The 14,021-nt window shown below is 42.7% G+C and overlaps 1 protein-coding gene across 1 annotated transcript in view; it reads left to right on the top strand.

Annotated features, from left to right (window-relative positions):
• Window positions 1–2,663: 2,663 nt before the first annotated feature.
• Atp9b (ATPase phospholipid transporting 9B (putative)) overlaps window positions 2,664–14,021 on the top strand; it is a 220,255-nt gene continuing 208,897 nt past the window's right edge. The window contains 1 exon segment of the mRNA XM_059246365.1: window positions 2,664–2,887. Coding sequence (XP_059102348.1) covers window positions 2,769–2,887 — 119 coding nt within the window. The 5' untranslated portion in view covers window positions 2,664–2,768.

Below are 14,021 nucleotides of genomic sequence, written 5' to 3'. Positions count from 1 at the left end.
GAGAGAGAGAGAGAGAGAGAGAGAGATGAATGAATGACAGCCCTCCATTCATGTTTTCTTTCCCATTCAGCCTGGGAGTCCAACCCACAGAATGGCGCCACCCATTCTGGGTGGATCTTCCCACCACAGTTAAACCTCTGTGGAAAATCAGTCATGCCCAGGGGGTTATCTTCCAGATGGTTTTATTTTATTTATTTATTTTATTTATATTTAGCTTTCTTCATTTTATTTGTCCTGGGTCATCAGCCTGACCTCCTCTCTTTCTATTAACTCCTGGGCTTAAAATATATATATTTTAATTTTTTTCTCTCATATATTACATCCTGACCTCAGTTTCCCCTCCCTCCTCTCCTCCCAGTCCCATCCCTTGCTTCCTCTCTCCTCCAGATCCACTCCTTCTGTTTCAGAAAAGGGCAGGCCTACCAGCAACATCAACCAAACACGGCATATCAAGTCATAATAAAACTAGGCACATCCCCTCATATCAAGGCTGCATGAGGCAACCCAAAAGAAGTAAAAGGGTCCCTAAAGCAGGCAAGAGTCAGAGACAGCCCCTGCTTCTACTGTTAGTAGTACCACAGGAACCCCAAGCTACACAACTATTACATATAATGCAGAAGACTTAGCTCAGACCCATCCAGGCTCCCTGATTGTCGCTTCAGTCTCTGTGAGCCCCTATGGGCCCTGGTTAGTTGATTCTGTGGGCTGTTTTCTTGGGGTGTCTTGACCCCTCTGGCTCCTACAATCCTTCTGCAGGATTTCCCGAGCTCCTCCTAATGATTTGCTGTGAGTCTCTGCATTGGCTCCGGTCAGTTGCTGAATGACGCCTCTCTGATGATGGTTATGCTAGACGCTGGTCTGGTTTCATAAGATGACTAGTTCAGGTTCCGTATCCCCTATTACTAGGAGTCTTCACTAGGGTCACTCTTTCGGATGGTTTTAAGTCTCAACTTGACAATCAAAATGAAAGGCCACATCGTCTTAATTCACTAACATTAACTCTCAGAGCATACATTATATATTATACTCATTCATATACCTTTTCTCTCTCTCAGTGGCAAAGGAAGGGTTAAAGGCTGCAGAGTTCAGAAAAACTGTCTTAAGTGGCAGATCATTGGTAGGGGATCACATAAGAAGTCACACGCAGCACAGACATTTCTAGTGTCACTATGAAATGGCTTTGGTATCACAATCAGGAGAAACTGTCTTGGAGCTTTTGGAGCTGGGGACGGAGGCAGAACTCTTTTGCTATGGTAATTTCCTAGAGGAGGTTCCTTAAGCATTGCCTGCCACATTTTGGTCTTGGGGTGTTCCTTTTATAGTCCCAGGTGCCAGGTTTGATTGGTAAGTGCATGTGCCTGTGTTTCTGGTTTGATATTTTCATAGGTGTCATTATTTATTGGCATTAAATAAATGATCAGTTTGTGCCTCCCGCTGTGCTGGCAGACGGTGGGTGGTTACCTGTATAAACAAGATTCAGAATAACTCAGTTCAAGGCTCGCTCTTGATTTGTCAAATGGAGCTGCTGTTCCAGGTTAGGCAGAACCTGAAAGTGGCTAGTCTATACAACAAAGTGACTCAGAGCAGGCCTGGCTCTTCCTCAAGATGGAATAAAAGATAATCAGCAACGTAAAGGGGGGTTATGGGGAGAACACCGAACACGGAGAGGTATTAGCTGGGGTGCAGTGGCCGACAGCCCCACAGGTGTTGATGAGAGGCCTGGGTTGGTCTAGGCCGGCAACGGAAGCGGCTTTCTTGATCTACCCTCACAAACGAAGTCCGAACCTTCCATGGCTGAATGGGTTTGGGTCTGGAATGGCGTAGGCATGGTTTCCATGTGTGTGGATCCTGCCAGAACCTGAATTGTGGCCTGCATCCACCACTCCTGCAGCCAGGCTTCCAAGAAACCGGACACAGAACTATTAGGTTAGAGCGCTTAGGTGAGGAGGGCCAGTCACAAGGCCAGTTTGTAAGTTGTGAGGTGGTTGTGTGTGTGTGTGTGTGTGTGTGTGTGTGTGTGTGAGAGAGAGAGAGAGAGAGAGAGACAGAGAGAGAGAGAGAGAGAGAGAGAGAGAGAGAGACAGAGAGAGAGAGAGAGACAGAGAGAGAGAGAGAGACAGAGAGAGAGAGAGAGACAGAGAGAGAGAGAGAGACAGAGAGAGAGAGAAAGGAGATACACAGAAACAGGAAAGAGAGAGGGGAGAAACAGAAACAGAGACACACATAGAGACAGAGAGAAGAGACAGAGGAGAGGCAGAGACACACACACACACAGACAGACACACAGGGAAGAGAGAGACACACACAGAGACAGAAGAGACAGAGGAAACAGGAGACACAAAGAGATAGACACACAGAGACAGAAAAGAGAGACATACACAGAGGCAGAGAGGAAAAAGACAAGAGGGAAGAGACAGAAGAGACAGAAAGGGAGAGAGAGAGAAAAGAGACAGAGAGCGAAGAGAGCGGTAAGAGAAAGCCTTTGGCATTTAAAGTAACCAAGTTTGGTGACACATGACGGGGGCGGAGCTTAAGAACGGCATAGGACCTCGCTTTTCAAACTATCGTCATCAGACACCGCCGGTAGGGGGCGGGACCTACGATGGCCACGCCCCCGGAGCGCTCCTCCGCGGCTCTGTGACGCCATCAGTGGGCGACACGCGGTGGGCGGGGCGCCGCGCTAGGGTGCTTCGGCCCTGGCTGGAACTGAGTGGACCCGGCTGGGAGGAGACGCGGAGTTGAGTATAGCTGGCGGGGCTGGCCGGAGCATGGCGGACCAGATCCCTCTGTACCCGGTGCGCAGCGCGGCGGCTGCCGCAGCCAGCCAGAGACGCGCGGCCTACTACAGCGCCGCTGGGCCGGGGCCGGGTGCCGACCGGCGCGGCAGGTAACGGCGGGGCCCGATCCTCCCCGGCGCCGCGGGTCGTCCCTGCCGCCCACGGTCCGCCAGGCCGCGGACTCCAGAGCCCTCCGAGGGCCACGGGCTGAGCCGCGCCCAGGGACTCAGGGACGCCGCTCCGCCTCTCGCGTCGCTTCGGGAGCCCCAAAACTTAGTGTGTGGGCGAGCGGGCCGAGGTGACAGGTGCAACTCATGATGAGTGTGAGAAACACGCCTTGCCGAGTGTCACTGAGTTTTCCAGACGCGAAGCGCTTATTAGGGCCCACTTTGTACTTAGCCACGAGTGTGCGGCACAATACTTTCTGTTGACAGATGTTTTGGGAGGGTAGAAAATGGATATTTAGAGAGGTTAAACTGTTTAGTGGAGCCACTGTTTAGCAATTAAAATGTGCAGAGTTTGCTTTAAGTGAAGTCTCATACTCACATATAATTTCATACCCCAAGAAAATAATACTATGATTTATAAAAGAAACTTTAAAATGGAGAGTTAATTACCTCGTAGTAACCAAATTTTAATTTTGTTGTAGAGGTATTGAAGAAACAACCCTTAATACATAGAAGAAAAAAAAATACAGATTTCGCCGAATATCTAGTTCCTTTCAAATCAGAGCTTTTGAATACTTTTTTAGTTGAACATTATTTATTTATTTGTTTAGAAACAAAGTCTCACTGTGTATCCTTGGCTGGCTCGGAACTTGCTCTGCAAAACAGGCTGGCCTCTTCAGTCATAGAATCCCACCTGCCTTTGCCTCCCCTAGCGCTGGGATTAAAGGCATGTGCCACCACGCCCTGCCTTACTTATTTTTATGGAAATTATTAGGTATACTGCAAGGGTCAGCAGGCTGGGCAGTAAGAGTTTTTGGAAGTCTGTTTTTTGGCCGTTTTTGAGAGACGAACTGGGCAAGTGTTCGAATGATGTTAAAGAACTGAGTTGGATCTTGGTCTATGCACTTTCTGGTAGTTTGATTTGGGGTTGTTCCTTTCTCTAAGCCCTAATTTCCTCATCTTTAAAATGGTGTTTCATATCTTTTTTTCTCTCATGGGAACATTGGTAGAGGGTTCCAGAACCTCTGTAAGGGGCCTCTTTTTGGAGTGCTTGCCTGGAGGTGGATACTCCAAGCTCCCATTTCTCCCGTTCTCTTTGATGGAACCCAGAGGAGTCGCTGCGTTACTAGTTTTATAAGTGATTAATTTTAGGAGATTATTCGGAAATATGCTGCCTTTAAAATTATATTTTTGTCATATTTTGAGTCGTTTTGCTCTACATATTCTGAAGCACTACTGTTTGATGCCTACATATTCAGGATTCAATGTTTAATGTTGCTTTTTTGCTTTTATTATGCCATATTCCTTTGTTTTTGATTATTTTCTTTGTTCAATTTATCTGGGTCATTTCCCCCACTCTTTCCTTCCCCTTCCTTCCTTCTTTCCTTCCTTCTTTCCTTCCTTCCTTCCTTCCTTCCTTCCTTCCTTCCTTCCTTCCTTTTTTTCCCCCCGCTTTTCTTTTGTTCTTGTTTGAGTCAGGGTCTGACATTGTAGAGCACCGCCTAGGACTTTTTATCCTCCTGTCTCCACATCCTGAGTGTTGAGATTACAGGCATACACCATTATCCCTGGCTCAGTTTTTTTTTAAGCTGGTATATTAAGGCCATTTATATTCAAGCTGATTTTCCATACATTAGAACCTAAGTGTAGCATTTTATTTTCTGTTTCTTCTGATTTTCATTCTTACACCTCTTTTTTTTTTTTTTTTTTTTTGCCTTCTTTCAGATTATTTGAACAAAATATTTTTTGGAGGCAGTTTGTCTTTGTAGACCAGGTTAGCCCAGACTAGCTGTTAGCACTCATAGAACTGTTTTGACTCATGTATAGTGTGTTTCAGAGCATCTCCTTGTATAGCAGTTACTTAGAGTAGCTCTAGGCATTACAGTATATATACACATAACGCATTGCAGTATACTGTTGATGTTTTGCGTGTAAGATTTACCTCGTTATGTCCTTTGGTCCAGTTCCTTGGCAATGTACTTGTAATGTTACATGTAAGTTTTACATTTTGAAAGTATACAAATGTTTCCCTTGCATATATTGGAAGCCCACATCTGACAGTGTTATAACTTTTGGTTTTTCTTTCAATTTAGAAACCTCAAGAAGAGAAAGTTTCTTGCATTGACTCATACTTTTTTTTTTTGCCCTTTCTTGGCTGCCTATTTTTCTGATATTCTAGAATTTCTTATTTCTGTTCCATTTGAACAATTTCATAGTGATTCTTTTGGAGTAGGTGTGTTGAAAAGTTCTTAGTTTTCCTTTGTCTGAGGAACATTCCTGAAGGCTAATTTCAGGAATATAATAACTACCCCCTTTACAGTTTTACATTCTGTGCTTTCAGGTATATGCGTTAGAGACAGCCATGGTTTGAAAACATTCAATGGAAGTTTCCAGAAATAAGCAATTAGATGTGCTGTTCTGGATATTGTAGGAAGTCTTTTAGTCCCTCCTCTCTGGGATGTGAACTGTCCCTTCTGTGCCCTGCATATATCACCTGATGATTAGCCACTTGAAAGTTATCTCTGTTGTTGTTGTATTGACCTTGACCGCCATGGTGTTGACAGTTATGGAACTTCAGTGTTCAAATAATTCAATTTTACCTACTAATGTTCCCAAGTACAAAAGAGGTGAACCTGTCAATCTTTTTAGACATATATTGTTAAATTGTATTATAGGTGTGTATGTAAAGGGAAAATCATAACCGTGTATATTGTTTGGTATGCATGTTTTTAGACATCCACCAGGAGGCATTCCTGGAGGAAAAGGAAAAGAACTATATTGCAATTGAGAGTGACAATCCTTTCAGCATTTGAAAAAGTTAGGCCATGTTGAGCTTTTGTGGTTTTGATGAGAAATCTGTTGTCAGCTGAGTTCTCACTCTTTAGGTGGGATTTCTCTCACTACTTTAAGAAAGATCAGTAGTTTGATATTATGATTTTTTCATGGATTTCTTATGGTTCATTTTTTTTTTTTTTGTCCTTATGTGAATTTTTTGAGCCCGTTTCTCTGGCATTTCTTTATCTGTGGCATTAGTTTTTTGAGTTTCTTGAGTTTTTTTCCCCCAAGTCCTGAGTGTGTCATTTGCTTGAGATCCATTTCCTGTTCAGGTTGAGCAGTTCCAGTTCTGTCTTCACGTTAGCCAATTCTCCCCTCTGTTCTGCTTGTGAGCTACCTTTTCAGCCTTAAAATTCCACTTGGTTTTTCTTCATGTTAATGCTCTTTGTGGGGATTATTTTTCCATTCATTACTCATGTGTTCACAATTGCCCACTGAAGCTTGTGTGTATGTATAATGTATATGTTCTTGTGGGTGTGTGCATATGTGCATGTATGTGTACATATGTGTATGTGTACGTGTAGGCCAGCAATCTATCTGGGTGTCTTTCTGAATTGTTCTTCTCCACCTTGGGTTTTTTGTTTGTTTGTTTTTGTTTTTTTGAGACAGAGTCTGTTAGGTACCCCTTGCTGTCCTGGAACTCTCTGTGTAGACTAAGCTGACCATGAGCTCACTGAGATCTGCTTGGCTCTGCCTCTGCCTCCCAAGTGCCTGGGATTAAAGTCTCCCCCGTATTTTCTGGACTCACCAGTTAGTTAGGTTGGCTGACAAGTGAGCTCAAATGTTTTGCCTGTCTTCACTTCCTCATCCCTGTGGTTATAAACATGCTGTTTCTGGTTTTTTTTTTTTTTTTTTTTTTTTTTTTTTTTTTTTTTTTTTTGTGGATAGTAGGAACTAAACACAAGTCCTCATGATTGTATGGCAGACCATTTACCAACTGATGCCATCTGCATAGCTTCCCATTTCTCTTAGTTTGTGTTTCTATTGCTGTGAAGAGACACCATGACCATAGTAACTCATTTTTTAAAATAATTTATTTTATGTGCACTGGTGTTTTGCCTATATGTATGTCTGTGTGAGGATGCTAGATCCTCTGGAACTGGAGTTACAGACTGTTGTAAGCTGCCATGTGGGTGCTGGGAATTGAACCCCAGGTCTTCTGGAAGAGCAGCCAATGCTCTTTACCACTGAGCCATCTCTCCAGCCCCACAGTAACTCTTATAAAGGAAAACATCTAATTGAGGTCCTGGCTTACAGTGTTAGAGGGTTAGTCCATTATCATAATGTCGGGGAGCATGGTGGCGTGCAGGCAGACATGGTGCTGGCTATATCTTGATCAGAAGGAAATGGTCTGTGGCATTGGTTGGTATCTTGAGCATAGGAGACCTCAAAGCCCACTCCTACAGTGACACACTTCCTCCAACAAGACCATACCGCTTAAAAGTGCCACTCCCTATGAGATTATGGAGGCCAGTTACATTCAAACTACCACACCATTTAAGCATTTTTTTAAATGGTAGATTTTTAAAACTCATGTCAGAAAATTTTGTTATTTATAATTTTGATGTTAATGTCTCTGGAGATCCTGAAATTTTGGGTATTGTGTGACATGACTCTGAGCCTTGTTCAATTCTTCAGTTTTACCAGACTTCCTGTGATACCATTTTAGTAGCACATGGGGAAAGTGGAAGACACTGCCTTGAAGGGCCAGGTTCCCTATATAGCTACCTTTGACTCCTGAGACGTCAAGGGTGCTCTGTTTGCCTCCGTTTGAGATTCCCACTAGTCTTGTTGGCATGGGAGAGGAGTGTCTGGTTACTGAATCCTGAAGGCCCCACAGACCTTACAGGTAAGGTCTTTACATCTGGAGAGTAGTTGGGGATTCTTCACATACCTTTTGTCCTCTTTCCTTCCCTCTTCTCACCCCCCTCCACCGAGTGTGTGTGTGTGTGTGTGTGTGTGTGTGTGTGTGTGTGTGTGTGTGAGAGAGAGAGAGAGAGATTGAATCCAAGGATTTATATGCTAGCCAAGCACTTTGCCACCAGTGTATTCCTTCAGCTCTACTCTTTCATATAAAAATCACTTTTATTTCTGGGTGGTGGTGGTGCACACTTTTAATCCCAGCACTCCGGAGGCAGAGGCAGTAGAGCTCTATGAGTTTGAGGCCAGCCTGGTCTACAAAGCGAGTTCCAGGATAGCTAGAGCTCTTACACAGAAACTCTGTCTCTAAAAACAAAAACAAAAATCACTTTTATTATATATTTGCTTGTTGTTTAACAGTGTTTTTCATATATTTGTATATTTTTCATCCCATACACATCTCTAATTTTAAGTGTGCAGTTTTTTGCTTTTTAGCACAGTCATAGACATGTGCAGCCATTACTAGTCAGTGCTGGAGTATTTTCATCATCCCCAGCAAACAGACAAGCAAACAAACTACATTGTGCCCTGTACCCTTAACTGTAACCCAGCCACCCCAGCCTTCATCTTCATACTCCTCCCTCCTGAGTCATCTGAATCTGTAGGTTTTTGGTTTTATTTTGTTTATATGAGGTGTTGATTTTTCTTTTGAATAAAAGTAAGGCATCTGTTAATTTTGTGGCTTTTTTTTTTGTTTTTTGTTTTTTGTTTTTTTGTTTTTTGTTTTTTGAGACAGGGTTTCTCTGTGTAGCTTTGCGCCTTTCCTGGAACTCGCTTTGGAGACCAGGCTGGCCTCGAACTCACAGAGATCTGCCCGCCTCTGCCTCCCGAGTGCTGGGATTAAAGGCATGCACCACCACCGCCCGGCGGTGTGCTGTGTCACTCAGATTGGCTTTATAGTTGGATAGTAAATAAATGACAGTGAGCATTAGGGTGTTATTTGTCCATGCTTGCTAGTACTTTTTCTTTGAGTTTCCCAGTGGTGGAGTTATTGGCCCTGCATAGAGGCACTTGCCATATTATAATTGCTAAACTTCATTGTTTAAAAAGAGACTCATGCTGAGAACAGATGGGTGTTGTCTTGTTATCTGTAAAATATTAGTGTTTCTTGGTATATGTAACACAGATTTTTATAATGCTAATTTTCTTATTTTGAGGATCTATATGTATTTTTTTTGAATCTTAAAAGTTTCATAATTATGATCTAATATTTTAGTAATTATAAAGATGAATTTTTTTTGCTGTGATAATTATACTGAAGGGATCTGGCTCGTTTGTGGTGTTGGGGATGAGCCCAGGACTCAATCAGGAGCACTCAGCCTCACAATGCGTCTTAAGATGGTGCTTTTCTACTTGCTCCAGCCCACAATTTTCCTTGGGATTTCAGAAGTTTTTGCAGAAGTTAATAAAGAATTTCACTGGAAAGGGATCACAATTCAACTTGAAATCCTTTACACTTGTCAAAATAGGCATGTTTCACTCAGTTTTCTCACATCTAAAGTATTAGTGTGAAGATAGAATTGGTAATAGGGTCCATAACAATTATAGGCAACTAGAATTTATGTCCTGAGCTAATAGGTCATGACCCTTAAAATTTCTGTATTTATATTTATTTTGTGTTTAATGTTGGATATTATGTCATTAATTCTAGTTCAAAAATTTCTTTCCATGTATAGCATTGGTATAAATTTTTTTTTTATTCTAAAAATTCTTAGGTTTAGAAGTCACTAATTCCTTGGAGCTGGAGAGATGGCTCAGTAGTTAAGAACACTGACTGCTCTTCTAGGGGATCTGAGTTTGATTCCCAGCCTCCCATGGCAGCTTACAGTCATCTGTTACTGCAGTCCCAAGGAATCCAATGCCCTCATCTGGCCTCCATTAGCACCAAGCATGCACGTGGTGCACGGACATACATGGCAGGTAAAATACCCATACACGTAAGAAATAAAATAATAAAAAATTTATAAAACCAAAAAAAAAAAAAAAAGTCGTTCAAGGTTGTGGTTACTTCCCAGCTCAAGGGACTGGCTAGTCTTCCTCCTTGTTCTTGTTTTTTCAACCAGGACCATGGCATTTTTTCTGGTACTGTTTCCTTAGTTACTTTGATGATAGTGGTGCTGGTCATTACTGTTTTACCATTAGTTTAGTTTTAGTCTGTTTGTTGAGTCTAGATAATTTATAAAGGGCAGAAATTGCCCTCTTTTTGGTTTTTCGAGACAGGGTTTCTCTGTGTAGTTTTGGTGCCTGTCCTGGATCTCGCTTTGTAGACCAGTCTGGCTTCAAACTCACAGAGATCCAACTGGCTCTGCCTCCCAAGTGCTGGGATTAAAGGCGTGTGCCACTACCGCCTGGCAGAAATTGCCCTCTTGCAGTTCTAAGGATGCATGATTCAGTGTCAAGATGATTTAATGCTGGCATGTCTTTCTGTTTTTTCTGTGTGGCACAAGGGCAGGAGAGAGCCAGCCTCCTTTATGATAACATTCACCCTTTTTGAGGCTATCTCATGACAGAAATTCCTCGGGTTAGGTCCTGTGTAGCTGAAGTTTTCTCCTATCCTACCCAGTTCCATGGACCCTGCAGCCGCTTATAAAATAATCACTCAGAAGCTTATATTAAATTAAAACTGCTCGGCCATTAGCTCAGGCCTACCACTGACTAGCTCTTACACTTAAACTCAGCCCATTTCTGTTAATCTATATGTTGCCACTATTCTGTGGCTTTACCTGTGTGCCTGTTACATGCTGCTCCCTGGACGGCGGGCTGGTGTCTTCTGACTCATCCTGCCTCTTCCCAGAATTCTTCTTGTCTGCTTATCCCGCCTATACTTCCTGCCTGGTCACTGGCCAATCAGTGTTTTATTAAACCAGTGTACAGCCGGGCGGTGGTGGCGCACGCCTTTAATCCCAGCACTCGGGAGGCAGAGCCAGGCGGATCTCTGTGAGTTCGAGGCCAGCCTGGGCTACCAAGTGAGTCCCAGGAAAGGCGCAAAGCTACACAGAGAAACCCTGTCTCGAAAAACCAAAAAAAAAAAAAAAAAAAAAAAAAAAACCAGTGTACAAAAGCATTATTCCATGGCAGTCCTGTCTCTTGACACTGAGTCATTAAGCTTCTGTTACACATTTGGAGAGTATAGAGACAAAAGGCCCAGAATAAAAGCAGAATACCCACACTTTAATAATCATGCCTGATCTCTAGTGACCCATAGTATCTTACCAAGACATTTGGAGCCCAACCACCAATGACCGTGGTACCTTACAGAAATGACCAGACTCAAAAACCAACTTAAGGTGTATAAAATTTACATCTCAGGAAGATAATGAGATGCCTGCCCATTCACCCATATGTAGATCCACTTAAATGGCCCATGATTATGAGACCAAGCAACTTCCCTTCAACAGCAATAAAAGAACTTCAACCACCCCATGGCTTGATACAACCTCTGAGCACTCGCCTGCTGCTGGTTATCATTGTGTTTCTCTAAATCCTCTCCTCTTTTCATGCATTTGGTGAATTCTTTGTACTAATTATGCCTCCACCTTCCATAAGCCATTTTTTTTCATGGCCAAGGAGCAGAGCATTCCTCTGGAGAGGCCCAGTTTCTCATCTGCTTCTTAATGACTCGTAAGTGACACAGTTGAACTCCACAGCTCCATTTGACAGGGTCTGCAATTTCCTCATACAGCACTTACTTGTTGCATTGTTTTTCTACTTTGTTAGCATGGAGGCAAAGGAGGGTATGTTATTTTTTTCTAAAGTTTCGAGCATGAGGTTGTACTTCAAATTAATTTCTTACTTTAATATAAATTCTCAAGAATATTTTGAAACAGCAGAGCTGTCAGACACTTAAGGTAACGTGTAAGTGTAAGGCAGCCACTGCGCTGGCCTTCTTTCACTTAGACTCATGGAAATGATGTGCCCTCCAGTACTTGAGCAGTCTACTGCTGCTTGTCGCAGCAGCTGAGGTGGCGTGTCCTCCTTCTCGAATGAGACACTTGGGTCTGTGTCATCTGTTCTGTTTTCTTTGTTCACATTGTTTTTACTCATTTTAAAAATGTTTCCAGAATTATACTTAATTGCTGGAAACGTTGATTTCTCTTGAGTGACAAACCAATTAAGTGTGTATGACACCAGGCAACAAAGACACTTAGGATTCTCTGCTTATCCTGCCTCTGGGGGAAAAAAAAATCCATTATTCATCATCTTATTGTTTTTAAATACCGAAGTAAAATTTTCAATACAATAGGAAAATTGCTTTGGAGAGGGAACAAATTGCTTGCCAGTTCAAAGGCTGCATTTCTGAAGTCTAGGTTACTAAACTTAGTATTGCTTATATTCTGAGCTTCTAGAGCTCATCAGGCTGCTCTTCCAGCATTCAAGTTGGTAAGACTGTGACTTTTGCAACGTGATCATTGAGATAACCTTAATGAAAAAAAAAAGAACCCAAAAAATCTTATGTGTATTAACTGGTGTTCTGAATTTTGATTGTAATTTGAATAAATATTCATTTTTCTAGTTTATTTAGAAAGTTTGTTGAAAGACATAATCTTATGCAGAAAAGAATGAAAGGACCTTTTAAGGGGAAAATACTTGCTTCAGGCTCCTTTGTGGCCCCCCTCCCCCCAATGTAATTTGTAGGAGATTATATAGAGCCACTAAGATGAGTTGACGGTTTGATTGGTTGAGGGGATGTTTAAAGGGGGAGAAGTTGGTGCCATTTCTTCCAGTGTACTTACACTTAACAGAGTCTTGCACATCGTCATTCTTCATGCAGTGAGAGCAAGGAGATGTGGCCCTCCTGTTGCTTGTAGCCCCAGGAGTTCCTCTCGGAGACCTCTCCATGGAGGACGTCGGGCTGCTGGACTACGCTGCAGAAAAGAATTGCAGGCCGAGTCAGTGTGAAGTAGAGGCGACTTAGGTCAAGTCACGATTGAAGCTAGCCATTTAGAACCTAAGACGCCAGGCACACGCCTTTAATCCCAGGACATAGGAGGTGGGGCAGGCTGGTCTCTGAGTTCCAGGCCACCCTGGCCTATGTAGTGAGACACTGTCAAAAAAAAAAGGTAAAATGGTATTGGGGCAGTGAGAGGGCTCCTCACTATGCAAGCCTGAGAGGTGGAAGGAGAAAACCAGTTCTAAAAGTTGCCCTCTGACCTTCACATGTATACAGACATGTATACACATGTATAATTAAAGGAGAAGGCAGTATTACATGTCCTGAAGTGGGCATGGGCTTCTCAAAACAGAGTCTCATTGAAGTTTCTCTATAAAAACTATCCACATGAATTTTGTGGCTTTTGAAATTATAGTATGGTAAGAAATGAAAAGATTTAGCAAAAAGTAAGTTTTGGTAAACTTCTCTAAGGAATCGTTATTTTGGAAATGAGATCGTGGGTTGGGGATATGGCTTAGTTGGTTAGAGTGCTTGCCTAGCTCTTGTGAAACAAGCCAGGGGTTCTGTCTCTAGCACTGTTAAAACTGTGCTGGTGCATACTACCCTGGTGGTACACATTATCCTGGTAGTGTACTCTGGTAATTCCAGCACTTGAGATACGGAGACAAATACAGGAGATACAGGATTGTGCTCAGCTACATAGTGAGTCAGAGGCCAATTGGGGTCACATGAGACCCTGTCTTGAAAACATTCACCTGCCCCATCTAAAAACCTCAAACAAAAGAATGAGCTTATAAGGTGGTTTCTGAGGTGCACTGATAGTCTATAGACTCATAAGATTAAAAGTATAGATCACAGAGGTCAAAGGAATATTCTTATTTATAAACAGGTCATAAGGAAACCAAGACATGTTTTTACTGCTAACAAGGTTCATAACCTTGTTTGGGAGACCCTCTTGATCCCCAGTCAGCAACGGTTAGGAGCCCCCTTCCTTTCCCATGATTCTTTAGTTTTCCCTGTTTTTTTTCTCCTGTACTAGCAATATGATAGCCCATTATGTGTGTGTGTGTGTGTGTGTGTGTGTGTGTGTGTGTGTGTGTGTGTATGTATGTATGTGTTAGTGTTATGCGTATGAGTGCTTTGTCTGCATGTATGTATGTGTATACCATGTGTGTCTTGGTGCCTATAGAAGCCAGAAGAGGGTGTCAGATTTCCTGGAACTGGAGTTATGGACAGTTGTGAGCTACCATGTGAGTGCTTGGAACTGAACCTGAGTCCTCTGCAAGAGTAGCAAATGCCCTTAACCACTGAGCCATCACTTCAGCCTTCCATTGTCTGTTCAACCAGTCCTTTGGTCATGGGTATTAAAACCTTTTCTGTTTCCTTAGTTCCTCTTTCAAACAACCATTGCAGTTATGGCTGTCTTTGTAG

The sequence above is a fragment of the Peromyscus eremicus genome, chromosome 19 (assembly GCF_949786415.1).
Source record: "Peromyscus eremicus chromosome 19, PerEre_H2_v1, whole genome shotgun sequence".
NCBI lineage: Eukaryota > Metazoa > Chordata > Mammalia > Rodentia > Cricetidae > Peromyscus > Peromyscus eremicus.
This window is presented reverse-complemented; position numbering and strand designations above follow the sequence as displayed.